This window comes from Harpia harpyja, chromosome Z, assembly GCF_026419915.1.
Source record: "Harpia harpyja isolate bHarHar1 chromosome Z, bHarHar1 primary haplotype, whole genome shotgun sequence".
Lineage (NCBI taxonomy): Eukaryota > Metazoa > Chordata > Aves > Accipitriformes > Accipitridae > Harpia > Harpia harpyja.
The window spans coordinates 101,247,052-101,270,155 of NC_068969.1; the positions used below are offsets into that span (position 1 = coordinate 101,247,052).

The following is a 23,104-nucleotide window of genomic DNA, read 5'->3' on the forward strand; positions in this document are numbered from 1 at the left end:
GAGAGAAGAAAAAAGTTTGGGTAGGGTAGTAATTTGGATACTCTCTTGGCAGCAGGGATTTCTGAATTCTGGTATCTGTTCCCAGCTCTGTTTCTGTTTTTCACCCACTGACCATTTAACTTAATTTAAGCAGACGGTCCTAGAAGTAGAGATTGGAAGCCATCCCTGCTTCTTTCCATCAAACTAGCTACAAGTCAGACTTGTCTTCAAGTCATGCAGTGAGTAATTGGGATTTGCAGGAATGTAGGTTCTCTGTCTGGTGCTCCCATCCCGATTTTGAACGTGGAGCTTTATACCTGTTACGCAGCCAGACTTATGCTGCCAATATCTGCTTATCTAGCACGAAGAACCAAGCTGAGGCAGGTAACTAGCAAAAATTAGAGGCATATCCCACTATGTTTCTGATTTTTGAGTTTCTGAAATTTTTCCTTTAAAATGCATGCTATAAATACACAGAAAAAGAGTTGTTGTTCCTCTTAGCTGTGCTGATGGGTTATTTATTTCCCTTTTCTGCTTATTTGCATACATCTAGTTTTATTGAGTCCTTTAGAAGCAATCTTTTTCAGGGACAGAACTTCATTTGTTAAACTTCACGTTTGAAGGATGGGTGCTAGGCCATTCACTTATGTCACTATTAAGCTCAGTAAGTACATTCAATCAGAGAATAACTTGAATTTTGGAAGACAGGTTTAATCAGAAAGTTATCCTGCCTTGATGCAAACAAAACAAGAGATGGAAAACCCATCCTTCTGTTTGTGCTTGTTCCAGTGGTTAATCACCCTCACTGGTAGAAATATGTCTTTTTACTGTGATTAGTTTGGCTTTAGGTTCAGTCCAGTGCTTTTACTCTCTTCTGCTAGATTAAAAACTTTCCTGAAGCTGGCATTTCCTTCCCAGAGTGACTTCTCAGTGCTGTTGATATGATGAACAGATTAAGGTCTTAATGATTCTAACTGTAAAACATTTTCTTCAGCTCTCCTATCCTTTTTATGTCCATCTCCTTCTTGCTCTGTTTTTTCTTTACAAATGTGACCAACTGGAGCGTCTTCAGCATTGTAACACTGCCGCCACTAATGTCACCTGAAAAGTAGAGTTACTCTTTGGTCCTGCTGCTTTCTTGTTTGCATACCTGTACTCTTTGCCAATCGTTATACAGGGGCCCTACAGTGTTAGTTGCTTACACCTTGTTGATCTGTTTCTGGCGTACTTCAGGAAAAGTGTAATCAGTGTTTTCCAACATGCATTCTGTAAGTATGGCAGGTATTTCTTAGTCACAGATGTCTTAACCTTGTGTTTTATGAAACATATTGTGTTTGAATAGACCCAGTTTACCTGTTGTGTCTGGTACTGCTGCTTCCTTCTTAGGATTTATGATGTCACCTATCTTTCCCCAAATTTGTTTTACTTTCTGATCATTGATAAAAATATGGAATGGCACTTGGCATAATAAGATCCATACCAAGGGAAATATAAACTACTGGAAATCCAATCTCAAGCTATCTGTGAACTTGGTGAAGGCGGGAGGTGCACTGGGAATCAATTGTATTTGTTAACCTGTCCTTCCAAGTTAACCCAAGGAGCTGTGAAATTTCCTGATACGCACACACAGTAAAAGACACTTTTTTCTTTAATGTATTAAAACTGCTGTTGTCTAGTTTAAGTTAGTGTGGTATTTTACACTCTCTTAGCTGAAGTACCAACAGACACTAAATTTTTGTAACGATTCAGATGTGGGAGAACTTGGCGGCATTTGCGGTTGTGGCGGATAAGAGTAGAGACAAAAAACCCACCTCCCAAACCCACAAACTGATAGCTATTGCTTGCTTAAAAACTCTCCCATGTTGTGAGGTGCGAGGCTGGCTGTGCATAGAGAGGCTTCTGAAGGAGGAGGAAGTCAGGCTGTACCATTACCAGTTATGTCTGTGGCACACAGCGGAGAGTTATTTAATTTTAAAATTCCCCTAGAACAAATTTCAGAATAAAGTGTCTGACCCTCAGTCGGGTTTATTTTTGACTAGGCGAGTGGTCAGAAGTAGCTGTTCAGTACCCTTTTTGGGATCAGAAATACATTGATTGTAAATTTCTAATGAAATGCAAGAGGTGTTTACTGACCTGCACAAATATTTTGGATTATTACATGCGTTTCTTTTGTTTATTTAAGTGATAGGAAGTAGAATCTGCTAACATTCATGATAATAAGGATACATGCTGAGGCACAGATAACTGTAAAGATCCAACTGTGCTGAGTCCAGTGGAATTTCTACTTTAATTTAAAGGTGACCAGTATTAAGGGTCAAAAAGAAGTTTTCAACTGAATTGTGTAATTTCTGTTATTTGGAAGGTAACCTTTGCAGAGAAAAATGTTAAATAATCCAGTATTGGCAGCATTACTTAGTTTGGCTTTATCTATATGTGAAAGCAAAATGATGCAGGAGTTTGTTTGTTTTTTAGTTCTTCTACAGTGTTGCATTTAAAAAGAAGTTCTCTGTTTATTCTGCTTCTCACTTGATCTTGCAGAACCTGGAGGAGTTAAGTATGCAGTCAGAGCTGTAGCTTTTGTTTGGACCTGAGCCCTTGTGCAATGCACTCAGCCTGAGGCTTTGAATTGACTTTCAGATCTATAAACACTTTCCTGCTCCTATTGCAAAGATGAGAGAGTTGGGAAATCAACTGATCTAAAAGGAGCTCAGCAGTCACAAGTTATATATGAGCTACCAGCCCTTGTAAAGGTGCAGAGGAAGGGCTTGGCATGTGAAGAAACTTGAGGACTTGTGTGGTCTTATATATGTGGTAATGTTTCCAACACTCTCTGTTGAATGAAGGACACGTCTGCTGAATTCAGCAGGTGGCACTGCTGTCAGGCCCCTAAAGAGACCCCTTGAATTGCGTGACGGGAAATGAAATGTGTAGCAGCTCAGAGTTACAGGTAGGCCTCCTGGATGTGTGCGTAGACTTCTAGGTCAAGGTCTGTGATATTAGGATGCTTCTTAAGATGTGCATCTTCCTGTAGGGGCTCTTGTGAGCAGAGCCCTCCGTGGGAGGGACACCTTTTGGTGATGACGCCTCTTTTTTGGAGAGAAATGAGGCAACCCAAAGCCACAGGAAAAAGCATGGTATGACATTGCCAGGTGTGGGTGTCATGACAGCATGGGAGATGTGAAGGGTGATACAGGCTTGGGCTCTTGGTCTCTGCCTTGGAGGAGTACATAAACATCCATAACAGCCCGAAATGTCCCTAAGCTGTTGTCTGTTTTCTTGCCATTGTTATTCTCTGCTGTGAGACCTACTGAATACTTGTCCCAGGTGAAGTGGTTTGAGATCTCAGCCACTGCCATGTTGTAAGTGTTTGATAGTGGTAACAGTCAATATGTTTAGAAATATTTATTGACCGGGTGTTTGAATATCCAGTTTGAATAATTTTCTTGTTCAGATTGCAGAGGATGGCTAAATATATCTCCCTGTGTAAACAGCATTTTCACCTCAAATAATATCAGGGGAGGAAAAAAGAGAGTGTACTTTCTCATAAAAATGCATTAAATAAAAATCATTAAACCCTGCATTTTATCTCTGGTTGCCTAGTAACAACACAGCCACGTCAGTGAGCACCATTATCTCAGGTACAATGAACTGCACTGCACTAAGGGACAGAAGCAGACTGAAATAAGCTATTTGTATCCTGTTATCTGTGCTAAATCATGACATTGTGTTTTATTGAGGAAACTGGAAAATGAACCTTTTTTTTTTTGGTGTCTGTCTATTCCTCCAAGTGCTTGAACAACGGCAAAACTTTCCTCAGATGCATAGCTCTGTTTTGAGGAATTCTTCAAGGTTTTTGCACAGTCGTAGTTTACTGTAAAAAGCTTGTAAGTACTATTTTAAAGTGGAAAAATAAACTAAAAGAATATTTTTCCTTACCTGGATGCTCTAGCCGTGGAACTCAAAACTGAACCCTGGAACAGGAAGCGGTTCTGGATTTGGGATGGGCACAGACTTTGCATTAGGTTGTGTTTCTGGGAAACCACAGGTCAGAATTTGAAGCCAAGAAGGATACAGAATTGAGGTCCCTTTGTGCAAATGCTGTAACCACTGAGCTGTTGTGTTGCTATGGCCTTTTTCAATATTGTTTAATTGCTCAGTGATGACTCTGTGTGCACTCAGGGGATGGTTGCTGAGGGGGTGTCCCAGGGATCTGCAGTGGGGGAATGTTTTGTCTGAGAATCCCATTTGGCACAGGTTGGACACTGAGCTGCTTAGTCCTGCCACCTTACCAGCAGCTTTTGGCACAAGTGACAGCAGAATTCTAAGTTGCCGTAATAAATTAGTAAGATATATGCAAAATATATTTGTTACATATAAAAATATATATTATTAGTATAAGTATGGAAGTCTTTGCATCTTAAACATCTAGGTGGTAAGTCAGGGCTTTTGACTGCATGAATGGATTTACATGCCTAGGTTTTGGCTAAATCCTGAATTAGGGATGCTTGTAGATCTGAATTTAGATAACCCAATTATAGAGTATAGACATTACAATCTCCTTTCCCACAGGAACCTTAGTTGAAAGATTTGAGTGAACACTTGTTGGAAAGAAACTATGAAATGCAAGCTCATGATCCTTAGAAAGCATAGAAGGGAAAATGGCAAATCAGGAATGCCTCTTAGGAAGACTGATTTTGTGAACTCAAAGACTTAGTAGATGAAGGCTTCTGGGAGGTACAGCTAAGAAGAAATGAAGTTAGAGAAAGACTTTGTTAAGAGCCTGAGAATAAACTTTTCCAGCATGGAGAAAGCATTGGAAGAGCAGTAGGAATTTGACCTTGATCACAATCATTGCAATCTCAAATGCAGAAAAGAAAAATGATAGATAGTGAGACCAAGGTCAGATGTCTGAGGCTAAGTATTACAAAATCCAAACAAACAAAAAAGCTTAAGCACATAGGAGCAAACTCAGAAATCTCCAGCCCAGTAGAAAATAAAGAAGACTTGAAAGTAGCAAGAAGTCTTTCTAAGAGTAGATACATAGTGGACTGCGAGACCAAGGACGTTGATATTTCACTGCTCAATGAAGAGAGTAGAATTACCAATGCAGAGTACAAAGAAGGCTGAAGTGTTTAATGCTTTTTCTGCTTCTGCATTCAGCAATGTTAAAAAGCAGTTTGGTGGCTATTACGGCACCAGTCATGAAGGTTAAAGAGCAAGTCAGAGAAGGATTGGAATTGAAATGCAGGGACTAATAGTACTGATTTGGAAAAGCAGCTCCTAGAAATGTTTGCACACCATTGCCACAGGAATTTTAGTTTGCCAAAAAGAAGCCTACCTCCAGACTTGAATGCTCTTTTGTTGTTTTTATTTCCCTTCATTGTATTTGATTCCTTGCTTCTGTGTGTGCCTGTGTTTATTAAAAGAACTGAAAACCAAAACATTTTTACAGCTGTTGTGCGGACCATCTTATGATGATTTGAGAAGCGCTGGAATAGACTGGGCTAGAAGGGAGCTCGTAAGGTAGTTCTTTTTACATTTAGTTAACGTGCTTCTGATTTTCAGGGGAATAAACTTCTTTAATAGTTAATTTAGCTATGTGGTTTTGTTTGTTGGGGTTTTTTTTCCTATGGTTTCTTTTCTTTTGTATATAACCTCTAATTATGTGGGTTCAGATTTGGCACTTCATTGCTGGAGTAGTGAGTGTTAAGTGGTTAAAATACATAGCAGATCAAATTGTTGCTGACAGCTGTTCAGATAGTTTTACCTACACGCAACATTGTGCTGGAAGACTTGAATTTGTTTTTCTTTTGTCTGTCTCTTATGTTTTATTCCTTTCTAAATTGATACTTTCTTGAATGAGTATCATGAGCTTTCTTAGCATTCAGCTTCAGAAGTTCACTGCAGATGTGAATATAATATTTAATGAAAAAAAAGCCTTCTATCCTTGTCACATATGTTAAGAACAAATATGACATTGAGAAAAAACAAGCTAAAGCAAGTCCATGGTTGATCAGTAGACACTGCAGATTGCCAGGAAGTCAGTGTGCTGGGGAAACTGTTGGAAAGCCTCTGTTTGCTCCTAAAATTTAGTTTTTTTCATAACAATTTGTAGAAAGCCTGGCATACTGTGCATTTAAAGTATACTCCATTAATAGTACTCATGTCCTGTATCATAAGAATTTGAAAATTAACAGAATTTAAAACATTCTAGATTTAACTTTTTGTTGTATGTACTAATATGTACAATACATTAATAGGTCTTATGCCCTGCTTTGTGTGTAAGATCTGTTAATCAATCAATCAATGATTTATCAGTCTTTGCATTTTAAAACATACATGATTGTGTTACTGAAAAGATGGTGCAGAGAGAGTTTTAGCTATGATTCAAGGAGTTTATATGTATACATACTTTTATTTATGTGTCTTAAAGCAATAATTTGTTTCCTGTGCTATTAACATCTCTGATGGAGATTTCTAGTACAAAATGAGAAAAATTTGACATTCAGACTGAAAATCTTACAAAAAGTTCACAAAGTGAGTAATTGCCTACTGACATGAAACATGCATTTTTTCAGGTGGTCAAAACATGGAGATTTGAAAACCTGCAGCCTTGTAACTATTGCTGCAGTGAGAATTTTGGAGTAATCTTTTGAATCAGTAGCTCAGATTTTAGTCTTCTCTTGCACATCCTTCCCTGCAAATGCTATAGAATAGAATTATTCAGTGAAGAAAGTGAGGATTTAAAGAGAAGTAAAGAATTGAGATACCGAGACTGTCTTGACTTCAAATCATGATGATTTTTCAGGCTGCAGAAGATGGTAAAAGAATGGATGAGGACCACAGAGTAGTTTTCTATTTCTGTCTCCCAAACACTTTCCTGGTGTTTATTTGAAAGTCGCCTAGTCTTCCATTTTTTTCCAAAGCTGTGTTAAATTGCTTTATAGAAAACCTGCTCTCATGAAGTCCAGTGTGTGGGAGTGTGCTCCTATTGATATTCCTGTGAATTAGATACTAAGTTTCTTAGTTTGCCACTTGTGATTAAGCTGGAGAAAGCGATAGCTAAACAAATCTTAAAACAATTTCATGATAAAACAGGTGTTTTGGGTTTTTTTATTATAGAAAACCAGGCACATTTCTCTTTTTTTTTAACTTTTGGAGTAAGTCATATTATGTATTATATCAGTTTTTTGCTTCTTGTTGAAAAAAGCAGGCAAAAGCAAAGAGGAGAGCTGGAATACATTCCTGATCAAACCAGGGAAGGTATGTAGTCAATTGGCTGTGTAAACAATGTGCTAAGGAGCACTTGTGCCCCCCAGGCTCTCAAAGTGCTGAATTTCTTAAATACTCTGAGCATCAAGAGCTGCAAATGAAGGTACAAACGCATCTAATAATTAGTTTTTTAAGTAAACTAAATTTCTCAATAAAAATAGTTTCAGGTACCATTTTTTTCCCCACAGTACCTTCAAAATAGACACTTGTATTTTTATGCCAAAATTTTTGTCTATTTGAATTCCAGGCTGATGGAAGTTATACTGATGTCTCATGGTTCTCCCTTGTTCCTTCAAGTGAATTAGACACGTTCTTATGCATCTTTCGTTTCTGTTGCTTTGTGCTGTTGGGGTGGTTTTTTTGTTTTTTTTTTGTTTTAATTCTGTATTTTGAAAAGACTTGTGGCTTTTGTAACATCTTGGGACGAGGCCAGCTGAGTAACAGGCTTCCTATCGTGGGCAGCAGCACATTCTTGATGCTGTGATATTTGGTCACCTCCTGTAGGCAAATATTTAGGAGGGTTATATGCTTTGTGTTTGTTTGCATTTGCCACCAGCTATTAGAAGAGACTCCTGTCCCCCATGCACACCGAAGTAGACTATCACTTGATTTTCCTGAGCTATATATGCACTCAGTTTCTCCTGTTCATGCATTGAGAAAAGCTATTTTTACATGGTTTTGGTCTTAAATTTTACAGAAATGTGATGGTAGATGTGCTTCATTCATTCAAAAATAGAACTAATCTGGGATTTTAAGAAACTCCAGATTTAAGGGACTAACTTGAGCCATCATACAAGTAGAAATGAATTGCTGTTTGTGATGGATTCCATCAGATTCCATCAACATTGAACATCCACTAACCAAATGTATCTGATTTAGACGTGTGCCAGGAGGCTTATGGGAAAGCAGAGAACCAAACGAGTTATATGAAGTTGGCCACCCAACCACCCACTTCAAGACATTGTCTAGACTTTCAGACACAAGAAGAACGAAAATTGCTAAATGAATGTGAAGGTTTCTGAGAGTGCTGAATTTGTCTTTCAACAATTCAGACAAATCACATACAGCAAAGAAACCTATTGTTACTGTATTTCTATTTTGAGGGGGCTGGCAAGGGCAGGGTTAAAAACCCAAACAAACAGTTTATATAAAAACCAATTTAAATACGTTGTGTAAGAGTCTGTTGAGAATTTTAAGCCAATTGGTATTGGCTTGATGTGCTTCAGTGGTTATTCTGCCTGATTAATAAATACAGAGACAGAATAGAATACTTGGTATGATCAGGAGATTAGAAGTCATACTTATTATGACTTTGAATGTCAGATCTGCTAAAGACAATTTTTCACCATTGCTAGAGGGAAAGAAGTCAGAATTTTCTCATTAGGCTGTGATAAGCAAAAACTTTCATTTTTATGGTGTGAAGGACTGATTTAACATGTTTCTGTCAGCTTCAGCATCAAATAATATTTTTGGTTCTGTGAAGCACTTTATTCTTGTTTTTTATTTCCAGGCATGTCTAGTGCTCTCCTTTTTACGCAGCTTTTAGGAAGGATAATGATTAAGTGTCAGAAAAGTTTTATTTTTCTTAAAATTTGTTACTTGCAATTTCTTGATACCCACATTCCTGTGGTTTCTGATTAATCTGTTGAAAGTGTCTAAACAGCATGACATACTACCATCAGTTGTTTTCTTTCTTCCAATCCTTTCCTTGAAAAATCCTCTGACTATCTTCTTCCTTAACACTGCTGAAAAGTTTTATTGATCTTGAATACTTTGGGGATTTAGGATATCTGCTATGATTTTGAATGTGAAACAGACCACACTGATCCCTCGTTGAGAAAGAAAGTGGTAGCATGTAAAGTAGTTTTCAGAAATCTTTGTGAACTACTGTCTGTAACAAACGTCTGAAATAAGGAGGATAACTAATACTTGATACATATGTGCACATAAAGTGCCATTTTGACATGATGTGTCTTTTCATTGCCTTTATTGAAATACCTGTGGGGTTTCTTTTTCTTACCAGAGAGAACCAGCAACATAATTTGTTACAAAATAGCTGCTAATACATGGTTTTACCCTGATTACCTTCCCATATGTCTCCTGCTTAGCATGCTCTGGTCTGATCCTTAGTTAGAGGTATTCCTTGAATTTGAGGGTGGTTTAGTTGGACTTGCCTGGCCTGGAAAATACAAAGAATTCTTTCTTGGGTGGTGCAATTAAATCTGCGATTTTTTTTTTTTTTTTTTTTTTTTTTACTTTTCTACCTCTCCCTTCAGTACTTAAATTCCTCTTAGTTAATTTTTGAAAGTAGAGCTTGAATTTATCTCCTGACCTTTAAGTTACATTTCTTTGAATGTGTAGGAGATGAGATCTCTTTCAGTCTCTTTCCATTTGTCATTTCTCTGATATGAGTAAGAAAATAAAATCTTTTGTTGGGATTAAAGCTAATTTTTTTTTTAAGGTTTCGATTCTTCTTGGTAATATGTGAATAATTTTAATAAAAAATGTCAGTTACTTATTTTTACCTTCTAATCAGTTCAAAGGCTTTCGATCTAATGTATTTTGAAAATAAGCAATGAAATACGGGAATAATGTATTTAAAGCAACATAGATTTTGTTTGCAAAAATGTTAAATGATATCATTCCAGTAGAGTTAATATTGTTAGCAGCTATTCTGTTCTGGAGTGGAAGGATTTGGGATGTGGTCAGTTACCTTACGCAGCAGAGGTATCTGCTACAAGTTAAGCAACTTCTTTTGCTCTTAGCTAGCCCTTAACAAATGAAGACTATATTCACTGATTTTGGGGTTTGTTTGTTTTCTTCTGTTTTTTCTCCCATTATTTTTAATTATTTGATTGAAAAATAATTACATAATGTAATCTAAAAGAATATTTTCCAAAATTGCCTTTTACAGATCTGAGAAGGCAATTTTATGTATTCCATGTAGATGGTTATGTTTCATTTTGTGTTAAGAACTTAGGTGCTGAATACAAATTAGGCACTTTATAATTAAAAGGTAAGAACGTAATTATGTTCCATTTTTGTTGTCACTACTATCATCCAGTTGAGTATAGTAAAAATAAGCACTGAGCACTATGAAATCGCCTCATTTCATCAAGAAAGCACGAGTCACAAAACGTGATCACAGCTAGCATGAGTTCATTGCTGGTTTATATCAAAACAACCAGATTTTAAGAAAGGTTTAGGAAGGCATCACTCCTTGGGTTTGCATGCTGCAGGAGGCTGGGTTGGTTGGTAATACTGGGACTGGTAGATTGCTGGATCTTGAAGTAATCTCTCATACTTCTAATTCAGGTAGTTTACAGTAGAAAAATAGTGTAAAATCCAAATGAATGAATTTAAGGAAGCAAGAAAACAGCTGTCATTTATCACTTCCACTTTTTGATGCATACCGAATTATATAGACCTACTTGTGCAAATTGTCAAACAAGCAATTCCACCAATTTAATGGAGTAACTTCAGTAACCAATCATAGTTAGCAGACTTTGCTTTTTCATTCATTATCTACTTTGTAAACATCTTGAGGAAAAACCTGCAAGTTTCAGTTTAAATTTACAGAAAACATTTTTACAGTACATATTTATAGGCATGGTTGATAGCAGGCATTTATTGTTGAAGTAGCTACTCTTTTACAAAATCACTTCTATTGTGATTTAAGTGAGTCTGCCTAAGTGAGTTTTTATTTTGGGTAACACTGCCCAGTTATAAGAAAAAAAAAAAGGTGAAAATATGTTGTTTTGAGAGTGTTATTTTCTTAGGATTATGCCTTTGAGAAATTTCAGTATCTTCTCACTTTGAACATGTTATGGAAACTTAGGAGTATTGTATATCCTGGCTGTGCTGGAATGTGACTAGCTTAAAAATTTCTGAAGAAGTGTAGCTCTATGTATATGGTAGAATTTTTTCATATTCTTTCATGCATGCATACAGCTTTACATATAGATAGCTTTTGCAGATAATCAAGTATGCTTCCTCTTTTTTTCACGGTTGTTATCCCAGAACTGCTATGCGTGAGTACCTAGAGCAGGTAATTTAGTGTAGTCTGTTTTCTTCTTTGCTGTCAGCAGTACAGCATGGAGGAAGAGGTTAAATGTGTGGAATGGAAAGGGGTAGTTGGAGGAAACAGGCAGCAGGTGCAGAGAAGAGTGAAAGAAGAGATTAAGCCTGAGGAGGCAACTAGAGGTGGAGGTGATTGAGGAGACTTAGAACAGAGAAAACAAAGTTGAAATGAGTATAATCTAGCAGGGGTTCCTAACTTATAAGGATCTGTAGCCACATGACGAAAAACCTGGAGGCAAACCTAGGAGATTTATGGCAGCGTTGCTTCCCTAATGATCGGATATGACGTACTGGCAACACACCTCACTGTTTTCCTGTGTGGTGTTCATAGAGGATAACAGTCTACTAGAAACCAGGGAAAAAAATGTAAAGATACATAGGATCTTCATTGGTATGGAACAGGCAAATAAAGAACAGCTGCATGCTGTTCCTGTATTGCAGAGGGAAGGAAGCACACAGTGAAATTACAAGAGTTAATGAGAAATGTTTTTCATACTAGATAAATTGCAGAAATGCAATGATAGCGTCTTTTGGGTTCCAAGAAAACTATTAGACGAGTTCATGGTCCATCAGAAGCTATGAAGCAAGGTAGTCTATGTGCAGCCTCTGACTGGTGACATCCTTAAACTGCACATTGCTAGAAGCTGGAAGAATATAACTAGAAGTACCATGCTGTCTTTTAAGCTCCTATTCTTTGCTGAGAAGAAGGGTTACTGGATTAAATGGACCTTCAGTGTGACCCAGATCAGCCTCATTAGGCTAAAGGTGCTCTAATAAATCTGAACTTCACAGATTTTTACTGTTCCCCTGCCCCTCAGTATGCTTATGAAGACATGTATTCCAAGGTTGATGTGAGCATAACGTGGTGATTATTGACCAAGATGTGCCTTTATCAGACTACTTGGTAGTTGCTTGCTTTTTAAAGTTGTAAAAGTCTCTTCTTCAGGATGGCTATTGACTGTCATTTCATTACCATAGGGGTTTTGCAGGAGTAGAAATTTCATTGTCTGTCTGATCTTAGAGTCAGAAAAGGACAGAACTGAACTCAGAAGATCCTCTGTTTCATCTCCCTGCATGCAGGCAGAACTGAGTAAATATTAACCTGCTTTGCTCTTTCCTGTAGCCCAGTAAGTTTGTATAGTGTGTTCCTAATTTCCAGTGACCTGTTTTCAGAGTGTATTCCACTGTTTTACAATATCAAAGCTTTTTGTGAAATTCAGTCTAAACAATTAAAATTTTTTTTGTTTGTCATTAGCCATAGGGAACGGTTGATCACAGTTTCTGTGATCTTGAGTGAACCAGCCATATACAACTTTTCCTAATAGCCCTTATTGTGGTTTTTTTTAATTTTTTTTTTAACTTCTTACGATTTTATAAATGTTACAATGAATTGTGCAGTGACATCCTGACTCTTCCAGTAGTGACCTAAAGTGCTCTAATGAGTTTGTCTTGAGCATCTAAGGGGCTAAATTTGATTTCATTCTTCTGTTGGTTTGGACATTTGACCAGTTGTAAAGTTTTATTCTACTTACGTTCTGCTGGGTATTTTTATTATTTCAGTTTGAAGAACTGAAGTGTACTAGGATAATTAAGATAGTGATAGAGAGATTTAATAAAGCCGGTGTAAAAATAAGCTACTTAAAATTGCATAGATTTTGTTAAGCGCTCGCTCTCTCCCCCAGTCTCTTTCTCTCTCTCACCCACCCACCCACGCACGTTTTTGATTTTTTTCCCATAATAAGGAATTAAATTGTCATTTCTGGTTATAGCTTAATCTTATGAAAACTGAGATTTAAAACTAAAACAGCTGAAAACATTTCACATATCATAAAGGACCTAATTAGGCTGCAGAAATAGGGTAAAAGGTACATACTCAAAGGAAAGGCCTTTTTATTTTCAAGTGTTTTGGCATGAATAGTTGTGTCATTGTAATTTCCTTGCCAATTTTTGGTCATGAACTGGAGTTTTTTACCTTTCTTACTTGAAGACCATAACCTTTGAGGTTCCCTTTCTCTCTCTGGAAGCCTTCAGAAATTCTGAAATAAAACTGTAGAAGAGTAGCTGAATTTCCATAAGCAAAAATAAATCAAACTACTTTAAAAAGGGAAAAGTAGATGTAAATTACAGAAGGAAATGATATTGTGAAAAAAATGACCATTGATTCTATGAGTGCTGATACCAAAAGGAATGGCAGAAGGCTCTTGTGAATCATAGCAGAGAACAGCTTTTATGTTCTGGGTGTACTTGCCGATAAACCAGTATTCAGAAGTGATTGAATTTATTCATTCTGCTCCCATTGTCAGCAATCAGACAAGATTTGCAAGAACATTTATACCCAGGAAGAAAACCAATACTGTGAAACTATTGAAACAATGAAAGGATATTTGAATCATGTGTCAGAGCCTTCCCAGAAGAGGCAACTCAGCCCATACAGTCTCTTGAAGTTACTGTTTAGCTTCACCTGTGTAGCAAAGATGAAAACATTTTCTATCTTCTAGCATGTTGATGAAGTTAAGATTTAAAATGAACACATGTGATCAAGGCAATCTAAATGGTACCGGAGTATTTTGATTTGCTAATTGAAAAAAGTGCAGGAGTTGGTCTGCCTTGATTAGTTTCCTCTTTATGCTTTGCCAGACTTTGTGTCTTGTGGGTGGGATGCCATATACTGATTTTTGATGTTTACAGGGGTTCTGCTGTACATGGCAAAATAAAGCCTGAGGCAAGGTAAATAGAGAGAAGAAAGAAGAGGATAGATAAGATGGAGAGCAGAACAGCGAGAAAACTCACACACATACTTTTAATTATTAATATGAATGCTCTCCTGCATGTCTCATTGAGGCTTAGGCTGTGGATGTGTTACAGAAAAGACTCATAAAGCAGTATGAAACCTGAAGGGGAAGTCGGTATGCCCAGCTGTGGAACTGTTTATTTTTGCATTATCATTCTTATCTAGAAAGATGCTTGGGTTATGTCTTGCAGTGGTCACAGAAAGTTAAGTTGCTGATTCCCATAGCCATCAGATTTCCTGGATTCACTTCCGTTGGCACAGCTTCATCTGTGGTAGCAGTGCTGGCAATACTGATGGAGGCTGCTGGCAGCCCGTCTACAGTGTCTCAGCTGGAGTATCATCTAGTTCCCTGTGAGCAGAGCTGGGAGAGAGGGTTGGAGCAATCAGATTATATTTGTACTTCCCCTGCATGAATGCTTTCTTTTTCATATAAACATGCTGATCAGTTTCACTTGCAGAACTGGATGATAGGTATTCTTGCAGACATTACGTGCAAATTTTTAATCCCTTTTCAAAATTCCATTTTATTGCTATATGGATATTTTAACTTAATTTTAATCACATTTGATGCTTATTTCACATAATGGTAGAACATGGAAATTGCAAAACACCAGTAAGAATAGTGGGGGGCTGCCTGTGAACACAAAGGTGTTCCAGTCTGCAGGGATCCTTAGGCCCATCTGAAATCCCTAGGAAAAAATACAGATTGTCTGTGTTATGTTCATTTAGGATAATATACTGAAATCATAAATAATTACATTGATGGTTCTTGTGAGGAAAAGCTATCATGCTGACTGCTGTTTCCAAAGAGACAAAATACTAACCAGTTAAGGGAATGGGGTGGCTAATAACAAAATCCAGCAATTTATTGTTGGATAAATTATTCTGTGTATTCTATGGGGGGAGAGATACAGTGTATCAATTTTTCTGACAGCATAATTCTGTTGAAGTTGGTTGAATTGTGCCAGCAAAGATTTTGGTTTTATAATCTCAGCTACTGCAGCAAATAAATGTAGTTCTTTATGAGAAAGTTCAGATTGGTAGCAATTAGTATTCCCCAGGCCTAATTTTCCACCTGGTAAGTGAAGAAAAATATATTTAGAAAAGGTGAATTTGGGAGTTCTGCTGGTAGCAGATCATCTGCTTGCTTATGGCTTCATTGAAAAATCTTGTCTCCTGCTTCTCCTCCCTTTTGAGCATGTTCTAATAGCAGTCAGTGCACCTAGAGTGCAGTGTGCTTCATAGAATCATAGAATCATTTCGGTTGGAAAAGACCTTCAAGATCATCAAGTCCAACCATTAACCATGCCCCCTAAACCATGCCCTGGAGTACCCTGTCCACTCGCTTTTTGAATACCTCCAGGGATGGTGACTCAACCACTTCCCTGGGCAGCCCATTCCAATGTTTGACAACCCTCTCAGTAAAAAAATTTTTCCTAATATCTAACCTAAATCTCCCTTGCCTCAACTTGAGGCCATTTCCTCTCGTCCTACCTCCAGCCACCTGACAGAAGAGACCAACACCCACCTCACTACAACCCCCTTTCAGGTAGTTGTAGAGAGCGATAAGGTCTCCCCTCAGCCTCCTCTTTTCTAGACTGAACAACCTTCAGCCAACACCTTTTCATTAAAAACAATACAAAAAAACATTTTACCAAAAGAAAACACTTGAAAATATTGGCTGTAAAGTCTTTACCAAAAAAAAATTAGATATATTTAACAAATACTGTGTTTCAAAACTTAACTAAACAGAAACACTTCCTTCCCCTCTCAAAAAGGTCTTTTGTCCTCCACCAGCGACACCATTTCTAAACCAAGAAGTTTCTCCTTCCCAGTCGCCTTGCACTCTGCTCAGGTACACATCAGAAAACATCAGCTTCAACTACTGGTAACAATTTCGAGGCACTTTTTACTTTTTAACAGATCAGGCAAAACCCAATTTAAAAAACAAACAAAAAAACCAAACTACTTGTAACTTCAAATCACTTTCCTGAAAGAAGGGGCACAGTACCAAGGCAAACTGTACCCATACTCTTCAGAATTTTTTCATTTTACCCTGTGTTTGACTTTGTCGCCATATTAATTTTAAAATTCATGTATAAGATAAGAAACTTCAAGTGAGATAGGGCACAGATGTGGTTGCACTGTTTTTTCATTAATACAGTAGTCTGACTTGTTAAAATACTGATTTGATTTTCTTTCTTTATCTTGTGGATAAGGACTTTCTGGATGTGTGATTCTGCTCTCCATGAACACTGAGGTTGGTGTGGCAGTGGCTGTTATCGCCTCTTCCTTACCACCTTTGCCTTACAGATTTCACAACTTGTCTCTTCCTGTCTCTTTACCCCAGGGTTTTTCTTAGGGATCGTCTGAAACTGATCCTGTGATCTTTAGTTTGTTATTTTTTCTTCTCCCTCTGCTGCTTTTAAGGTGGATTTGTTTGTTTGTTTATTGTCACACTGCAATGCATGGTAGGAAGGTAATTGTCTATCAGATGTACTATAGATTTTAGTATTGATCACATTGTGCAGTAACAGTAGGATGTCAAATTGAATTTTAAGCTCTTTAGTGTTCCTTCACTAGTGATGGCTGCTAAGTTATGTACCCCTACTGATACGTCATACCCTTGGTCTTGTTTTGGGGTTCTTAGACTTTGGACATTCCTGAAAGTTTAACTAGTTCCTGGTGATAAAGCAGTTGGAAACTTATTTCATTTCTTTTTGAGTAGATTGTTTCAGATGTTATCTTTGACCTGTTGCTTTAACATTATACGTTTTCTCTGTGGTCGGATGCAGGTACAGCCCTAACAGTAGTGTCTGTTTTGTGGCAGAGTGAGATGTGCTTTCTGCACCTGAGACTTGTCAGGGAAAGCACCACACATGGCTGAGGGCCTGTGCTGCAGGCATCTGGCCACAGCAGGGTCTCTAGCTAGACCACCCTGAACTCAGATATAGAACGAAGGAAAACCCTGTTGTCTGTGGTGCTCCAAATAGGTGACATTTCAAATGTACTATGTGTGGATCAGTGCCATTTTGTGCTGAATCTCTGTTTCACTAACTATAGAGACTTCTAGATCTTCACATCTTTCTTGCAATCAATTATTACAGTTCAAATGTTTTCAATTTTATTTTTGAGTACACTATGGAGAAACTTCAAGCCTGCTTCTGTGTTTGTATCCTTCAAATTCATACTTTTGCTTTGTACTCTGACATTTTGTTACCAGCGTATTGTTTCCTTCTGTTTGGATGGCAATTATTTGTAGGTACAAATAACTCTGATGTAACTGCACATGGTATATTTCTTTCAGGTGCTTGTACAACGCGGGCTGTTAAAATATAAACTACTTTCAATTTGTTTGTAGAAATATCCTTTGAAAGAAGAGGAAAGATAAGCATCTAAAATAGCGTATTTTAAAGGGTATATCTATTTTGTCCCATTCTTTAGTTTTCTTGATTTGATCCACTGTATATTTAATATTTGAAACTTCATTGCTAATAAAATCTCTCATTGAATACTTTTCTCTAAATATTTTCGCTTTCCCTTTTCTCTCTGTAGGTGGAAGAAATTGTTGATATAGGAGCATTTGCCCCAGAAGACATTCATGTTCCCAAAATCTATGTTGATCGTCTGATACAAGGAGAGAAGTTTGAGAAGAGAATTGAAGTAAGTAACCTAGCTTCTTGGTCACAACATATTTCAGCTTGGGGTTGTATTTTAGAATTTTCAGGGTTTTTACTCTAGCCACCAAGTCTTAGCACTGAGAAAATAGTATGAGAAAGACCTGTCAAGTTTTGCTAAGTACTAGAGCTTAGGTAGGTATTTAGGAAGTTAGTAGTTAGGTGGAAGCCTGAGAATTGAGCCTTGTTTCTTATACCTCAGCCTCTTTGGTTCAGTCCCTGAATAATCTGGAGCAACTGCCTGTAGTCCTAGATGGCTTTAATGCAGTTGAAAATTTGATGGAAAATGGTACTTCATTCTCCTTCCTTGTCTCAGTTCACCTTCTGTAGACCCAACAAGGAGAACAAATAGACTACGAGCTGGCTTGAACAATTGGATACTTTCTTTTATGCTGGACAGCTTTTGACGTGGGCACGTAGGGCCAATCATCTCAGCCCTTTTTGTGCTGTGTATTGAACTACCTTACATTGCAAAGGTCCTGGAACCTTTCTTTCCTTTTCTTTAATCAGGAACTTTTTTAGCCAGTAGCATTTCTGGTCTGAATAAAAGATGTCAATAGCTATTAAAAATTGCAGCAATAATATTCTGTCACTGAAAACATGATTAAGTTATTGATCTTTGTTTCTGTGGCTTTGCCTCACTCAAGCTGTGTCCCTATATTCATTTTGGTGATGTGACAATGCTCTTGAAGTGCAATTGAAAATTCTATATTTCTCCTGTGTCTCCATACTCTGGAGGTGGGAATTAATCAAAATGTCATCAGAAGAGCTGGTGGAGGGGGAGATATATGACACAAGGAAAAAAATATCTTGGGGAAAAAAAAAGTGCAGAAAGGAATTGTAATAATTAAACTTTTATTATTAAAATCAAGTCACAAAGTCCTAGGAAGTCATACAAGGCCTTTTCTCTGAGTAAACTCTTTTATGAATGTTGAGGTTTAAAAGATTTTTTTTTCCTTTTCATCTGTTCATTCTGCAAAAGCATATTGCATGTTGTTGAGTATTTGACTGGAAACAGATGTGTCAAACCTCTTTCTTTTTTTTTTTCCTTTTTTCTTTCTCTGGGCATGTTGTGTTAGGCTGCAATTAATGGCCTGTTTCCTTCTTCTGAATGGATGCAGTATCTCACAGAAAAGCTTTTACCCTTCATGAGAGAAATCCATTTTGCATTTTTTAAACTGCTGTTCCTATTGCAGTTTGGCAGTGGGTGAAGGGGTGACTCTGTCCAGGGAAGACCTTTGTACAAACACCTGATTTTCTTTGGCTTGGCTGCATAAGTGAATACACCTACCTAGTCAACTGCCCCCTTCCCTATATGCTTGAGAAAAAAAGGAAGTGAGAGGGGGAAGAACAAAGTGCTACTATAAATGGCACAGCAAAGTTGTAACAGAGATTAATTTTGTTTGTGTAATTTTGTAATTCTGGCAGTGGTGCCTCTCATTAATAGAAGTATAGGAAGGAAATGGCAGATTTATTTACTCTTCTGTAAAAGATGATATATGAAGGAAGTGGCTGTACCTATGAAAGCGTTGAGTATGTGTCCTGGTTTCAGCTGGGATAGAGTTAACTGTCTTCCTAGTAGCTGGTACAGTGCTATGTTTTGAGTTCAGTATGCGAAGAATGTTGATAACCCTGATGTTTTCAGTTGTTGCTCAGTAGTTTTTAGTCTAAAGTCAAGGATTTTTCAGCTTCTCATGCCCAGCCAGCGAGAAGGCTGGAGGGGCACAAGAAGTTGGCACAGGACACAGCCAGGGCAGCTGACCCAAACTGGCCAGCAGGGTATTCCATACCATGGGACGTCCCATCCAGTATAGGAACGGGGAAGTGGGGGCGGGGAATCGCCGCTCGGGGGACTGGCTGGGTGTCGGTCGGCGGGTGGTGAGCAATTGCACTGCGCATCATTTGTACATTCCAATCCTTTCATTATTGCTGTTGTCATTTTATTAGTGTTATCATTATCATTATTAGTTTCTTCTTTTCTGTTCTAATAAACCGTTCTTATCTCAACCCACGAGTTTTGCTTCTTCTTCCCGATTTTCTCCCCCATCCCACTGGGTGGGGGGGGAGTGAGTGAGCGGCTGCGTGGTGTTTAGTTGCTGGCTGGGGTCAAACCACGACAGTATGATAAGTGGTAAGAGGAGAGATGAGGAATAAAGAGAATAAAGAGGAACTAGTCTGTCATAATTCTTACTGGCTTTAATTAGCAGTTCCTGCCTAATCTGGCTCAGACGTGGTCCCTGTAATGCAGGTCATACTTTCTATCCAACCTTCTTTTTGCTGCAGAGAAACCCTCTGTGATTGTTCTTACTTTTTCCATAACTCGTAAGTGAAGCAATTCTAGGGAAAATAGCCAAGGCATAAAAAGAAAGTTGCTGGGAAATTCAAGAGGATTGATACTGATTCTTTCTGACTGCCTAAGACGAAAGTGAATCCCAACATGGCAGAAAAAGACACTACAAAAATTCTTTTGTGGTGATGAAAAGGAACAGAGGATAATTTTGCCTGATGCGTTCATTGTGGCCTGAAGTAGGAAAGGATGTGAAGACATATGGGGGTGCAGGACATGATGTTGCCCAGAGCAGTCTTATGTGCATGGGAGGATTGCGCAAAGAACATAATCTGTGTAAACAGTAATTTACAAAAAAAGGTCTTAGAAACTTCTTGAATGTCATGGCATTTTCACCTACACGTGATTTAGAAAGCATCAGCCTAAAGGCCAGGAAATCTCAGGAAGCAACTTCAGGCAGATTTATGCAAGATGATACAGATTTATGTTTGAAAACTTGGTTGCTTAGCTCCCAGTATCTTTAGATGACTGGCATTTGTCTGTCTCATGCATATAAATCTAGAATAGCACCAATGAATTGAATGAATGCAGGAGAGCAGTATTTGTATTTTAGGCTGACATTTTACAAATCTATTTAGGTATCTCTGGGGTAATGAATCTCAGACTTGCTAGTATTTGCACTAATGCTTGTTGCCTTTTTAACCAGTGGCATATGTGCCACATACTCTCTCAGCCTTGGCAATACAGACAAAGAAATAACATTTTGCTCTAAAGCTATCATTGGGGATATTTGATGACTCCATTGGCTTAGATAAGCTTGAACTGATAGAATAAAAGGTCGTTTTTTGTAGAAGATGGATAGATAACGTTATTCTTAGACCAAATATCTCAGTGCAATCACAAATCAGGCTTTTGGCTCTTGAGAAGCAAGAATCTGGATTCTAATCTTTACTTACGATTACTTCTTTTGCAGCGCTTATCAATCCGAAAGCCTGAAGACTCAAAAGCCAAACAAAAACAAGGAGACAATGTGAGAGAGAGGATCATCAGACGGGCTGCTTTAGAGTTTGAGGATGGCATGTATGGTATCCTTCAGCTGTGCTATAGGTTAAAGTGCCGACTCACAAGAATAACAACCGCAGCTGTTTTGTTTAAAACAGGTTAATTACCATGCTCATTGTCTTTCCCAGAGCCTGGGGTTCTCTCATTTTCTTAACACCCTATTGAAATAGATGGGATGTTAAGGCATAGGGTACCTGGAATTTTAATCAGGCATATCTGGAGAGTCTGTTAGCAGTTGAATGTCTTGCAAGAATTTCCTGAAAAAAGTTACGTATGTTGGAAATGAAGCTTACTTGCACTGTGCATTTTTTATCATGTAAAGGATTTGACAGAATGCAATTAGACAGTCGAAATGGCAAAATAATTCATCACAAGTATGAGGCATCTAACTAAAAATGGAAGTGTTTGTGAAGAGAACAGTTCTAATCTAATAATAGTACAACGATAACTTTTTTTAATTTACTAGTTTGCAGTAAGTGTGTTCCTGTTTGTTCCTTAACCCATTCTCTTCAGCTAATCTGGGTATTGGAATCCCACTGTTGGCCAGTAACTTCATCAGTCCAGACATAACTGTTCACTTACAGAGTGAAAATGGAGTCCTGGGTTTGGTAAGAATATATCTTGGTCACTTATTGCAGTGTACTTACCTTGCAGTGGCTGAGTTTTACTCCCCGCCCGCCCCCAACTTGATTATAATTTTACTAAAAATCATATTCAGATATATGCCATATTGCGTGATCATAAAGTTCTCATTGTAGCACAGGGAAGTTTTTAAGGAAGTGTTCATTTCAGGATTATAGTGCTACTTTGCTAAGTGTGTTCTTAAGTACGTGTTTTGCTGGAAGAAGCCAGAACCTTCAGTAGTTTGCAAGACCAAGCCTTGTAAGCCTTATCAGACATGATTTTAAATAAAGCTTAAAGTGAATATTATTTTCACTGTTGTATGGCTTTATGAAGTTGCACCTCCATACCTTTTTCTGAAAAATGTCTCACTTTGGTTAAAAACAAAAAAACAAAAAACCCAAACCAACCAGACTCCCCACTTCGTGGTTATTTAGTAATTCTAACAGCCAATATGTCCATCAGTCCTGATATGTTAGTTCATGTAAATTGTGGCTTGTGTCATCAGGGATGTTGCTCTGCTAAAGATAAAAAAATGCATGTCTGTGATGATCTGTTGTCAGTAATAAGCATTAGAAATAATAAAGCAGTTTTGAATCGTATCTCACAGGTATTTTAATATAAAGCTGACATTTGTCTGTATTCTTGTCAGGGTCCTTATCCACTTGAAAATGAAGTAGATCCAGACCTGATTAATGCAGGTAAAATCTTTTAAATAAATTTAATTTATGGAAAATGCTTATTCATTGTTAATCTAAAAATTTTCTTTTGAGTCAGTATTTGAACCCAGACTCCTGTTTTATTTACTTACAAATATTAATGTATTTGTCTTCTTTTAAGTGCAGGCTGGTTTTGATCAATGGAGATGTTTAATATTCTGGTTAGAGAGCTTACGCTTTGATGCATTTTAGTAGCTACTGAAGGAAACTCTCTTCCAGGCCAGGCAGTAAAGGGTCAAATCTTCCTTTTCATAAGTGGGATTGTTTTGTGAAGCCTATATGCGAATACGGATTTGTTTTCCTGCTACTTTTCACCTTGTGTTTTCTAGAAAATGGTTTTCAATTATTTATGTTTGGGACATGTTTTAAAACGTCCTGTGTATAATGGCCTTGTTTATTCCTGGCTAGTGAGTTGCCAGGAATGCAACTCATTTGCATTTGGAGAGGAAGCAGTAGCCACGGCAGGGGGAAAGAGCTCCCCAAACGGGACCTGGCACTCTGGAGGGCTCTGCTGCAGGCTGCTGCTTTTGCCACTCTACGGGGGGAATGCCAGTCCTCATGTACTGTTTTTGCCCAGCTGTTTTGGGGCATTGCACCTCAGAAGCAGCCATGCAAT

General features: G+C 37.8%; 1 protein-coding gene across 1 annotated transcript in view; it reads left to right on the top strand.

Annotated features, from left to right (window-relative positions):
- The window catches only part of OXCT1 (3-oxoacid CoA-transferase 1), an 87,110-nt gene that overhangs the window by 29,636 nt on the left and 34,370 nt on the right, over positions 1 to 23,104 (top strand). Inside the window, exons 8-11 of the mRNA XM_052777041.1 lie at positions 17,678 to 17,785; positions 21,060 to 21,171; positions 21,662 to 21,756; positions 22,422 to 22,470. Coding sequence (XP_052633001.1) covers positions 17,678 to 17,785; positions 21,060 to 21,171; positions 21,662 to 21,756; positions 22,422 to 22,470 — 364 coding nt within the window. The remainder of the gene's footprint in view (positions 1 to 17,677; positions 17,786 to 21,059; positions 21,172 to 21,661; positions 21,757 to 22,421; positions 22,471 to 23,104) is intronic.